This window comes from Calypte anna, chromosome 2, assembly GCF_003957555.1.
Source record: "Calypte anna isolate BGI_N300 chromosome 2, bCalAnn1_v1.p, whole genome shotgun sequence".
Classification (NCBI taxonomy): Eukaryota; Metazoa; Chordata; class Aves; order Apodiformes; family Trochilidae; genus Calypte; species Calypte anna.
The window spans coordinates 68583439-68586277 of NC_044245.1; the positions used below are offsets into that span (position 1 = coordinate 68583439).

Below are 2839 nucleotides of genomic sequence, written 5' to 3' on the forward strand. Positions count from 1 at the left end.
AGGGAGACTTTGCACTGGGAGATCGGGAAGGTGGATTTTTTTCTTCTGCTCGCTTAAAAAAAGCCAACAAAACACATCCCTCTACTTTTGTCCCTCCTTTGCAGACAACTTGTTGCAGATCCCCGTGGAACAAGGAACTGGGAGCGTGGGAGCCTCTTTGCAAAGGTTTTATTTTCTTAATACTCTTTCTACGTTTGGAAGTTGCTTTCTCCGCTGCGATTATTTTTTCCTTCCCCCGTTTTTTTTTTATAAACAATTTTTCCCCTTTTTCACCCCCCCTCCTTTTTTTTTTTTTTTTTTTTTTTTTTTTTTTTTTCTTTTTTTTTTTTTTTTTTTCTTTTTTCCCCTCCGAGTGGAGTGCGGGAGCTTGCCGGTGGGTTTTCCCGGGCGAAGAAGAGGAGACTTTCGGCGCTGCCGTCGTTATTCTTCCTCTCTTTTTCCGCGCTCCGCCGGGGGGGTGGGGGGGTGGGGGTTGCCCGGCCGCCCGGTCCAGCTCGGTCCGCGGAGCGGCGGAGGGGTGGAGGGGGAAGGGACGCGCTGTTTGGTCCGGCGGGGAGGGTGGGGGAAAGCTGACGGGAGGACATGCAGGCTCGCTACTCCGTGTCCAGTCCCAACTCCTTGGGAGTGGTGCCGTACCTCGGCGGAGAGCAGAGCTACTACCGCGCCGCGGCAGCGGCGGCCGGCGGGGGATACACGGCCATGCCGGCCCCGATGAGCATGTACTCCCACCCGGCCCACGAGCAGTACCCGGCCGGCATGGCCCGCGCCTACGGGCCCTACACGCCGCCGCCGCAGCCCAAGGATATGGTGAAGCCGCCCTACAGCTACATCGCCCTCATCACCATGGCCATCCAGAACGCGCCCGATAAGAAGATCACCTTGAACGGGATCTACCAGTTCATCATGGAGCGGTTCCCTTTCTACCGGGACAACAAGCAGGGCTGGCAGAACAGCATCCGCCACAACCTCTCCCTCAATGAGTGCTTCGTCAAGGTGCCCCGCGACGACAAGAAGCCAGGCAAGGGCAGCTACTGGACCCTCGACCCCGACTCCTACAACATGTTCGAGAACGGCAGCTTCCTCCGCCGCCGCCGCCGTTTCAAGAAGAAGGACGCCGTCAAGGACAAGGAGGAGAAGGACCGCCTGCACCTCAAGGACCATGCCCCGCCGCGCCCGCCGCCGCCCGCCGCCGCCGAGCCCGAGGGCGGCCCGGCCGGAGGCAGCGCCGCGCCGCCGCCCGTCCGCATCCAGGACATCAAGACGGAGAACGGCACGGCCTCGCCGCCGCAGGCCGTGTCCCCCCCCGGCGCCGCGCCGCCGCTAGGCGCCGTGCCCAAGATCGAGAGCCCCGACAGCAGCAGCAGCCTCTCCAGCGGCGGCAGCCCCCGCAGCACCCTCCCCTCCAGCCGCTCCCTCAGCCTGGAGGCCCCAGAACCGCCGCCCCCGCCCCCGCCGCCGCCCCCACCGCCTCCCCACCATCACGGCCCGGGCTTCAGCGTGGACAACATCATGACCTCGCTGCGGGGCTCGCCTCAGGCCGCCGCCGAGCTGAACGCCAGCCTTTTGGCACCCGCCGCCGCCGCCCCGCGTACCGGCATCCCGCCCGCCCTCTCCCTCGGCGGATACTCGCCGGGCCACAGCTCGGTCTACGGCTCGCCCTGCGGCCAGGCGGCCGCCGGCGCCGCCGCCGGCACCTACCACTGCAACATGCAGGCCATGAGCCTCTACGCAGCGGCCGGCGGCGCCGACCGACCCGGCCACCTGCCTGCCGCCGCCGCCAGCCCCGCCGAGGACCCGCTGCCCGAGTACGCCATGCCCGCGGGCGGCGGCGGCGGAGGCGGCGGTGGGGCGGGGGGCGGCGGGGCGGGGGGCGGCGGCGGCGGGGCGCTGGGGCACGGCGGGCTGGGCGGCGCGGCGGGCGGCCACCAGGAGGGGCACCACCCGCACCCGCACCCGCACCAGGGCCGCCTGGCCTCCTGGTACCTCAACCAGGCGGCGGCGGCGGCAGCGGCAGCGGCGGCGGCGGCGGGGGAGCTGGGCCCGCTGGCGGGCGCGGCGGGCTACGCGGGGCCGCAACAGGGCTTCGCCGCCGCCCCGCGGGAGGTGTTCGAGGCGCCGCGGCTGGGCCTCAGCGCCTCGCCGGGCGGCGGCGGCGGGGGCGGCGGGGCGGCGGGCGGCGGCGGCGGTGGTGGCGGTGGCGGGGCGGGGGGCGGCGGCAGCTGTCAGATGGCCTTTCCCGGCAGCCAGCCACTCTACCGCACCTCCGGGGCCTTCGTCTACGACTGCGGCAAGTTCTGAGCGCTCTCCGCCGCGGGGACACCACCGCGGGGACACCGCGAAGCATCACGCCGCCGGTCCCCCCCTCTCCGTGCCCGCGGAGGGAAGGGAGCGCACGCGAAAAGCTTTTGTACAGAGACAGCCCCAAAGCATGTCTTGGTTTGTTAAAGGACAGTGTTACTCCAATAACACGTAAGTTTGTTTGGTTTTTTTTTAATTGCTTTGAGAAATACTTTTTTCCCGCCCCCCCCACCCCGCTCTCCTCTCTGTCCCTGAAGGTATTGTCATGCCCCGTGTTTAAGGGGGGACGAAAAGTCCAGCGTTAGAGTACCAGCTTCTTTCCCCCACACCCTTACCTCCTTCCTCTTTTACATGGACTTGTTTTAAAATGTAAATTGCGACATAGTAATTTATTTTTAATTTGTAGTTGGATGTTGCGGACCAAACGCCAGAAAGTGTTTCCCCCCTCCCTGAAAAGTGACGTTCAAATTGACTGAAACGCTAATTTTTTCACTATATATAAAAGGGAAACTGTATTAATCTTATTCTATCAATATTTTTC

At 64.8% G+C, this 2839-nt stretch overlaps 1 protein-coding gene across 1 annotated transcript; it reads left to right on the plus strand.

The window, feature by feature from the left end:
* Positions 1 to 529: 529 nt before the first annotated feature.
* Positions 530 to 2839, plus strand: FOXC1 (forkhead box C1). The gene is given in 4 exon segments (XM_030445452.1): positions 530 to 2119; positions 2122 to 2234; positions 2236 to 2469; positions 2705 to 2839. Coding segments are annotated over 3 exon segments (1713 nt in total). The 5' UTR covers positions 530 to 582; the 3' UTR covers positions 2299 to 2469; positions 2705 to 2839.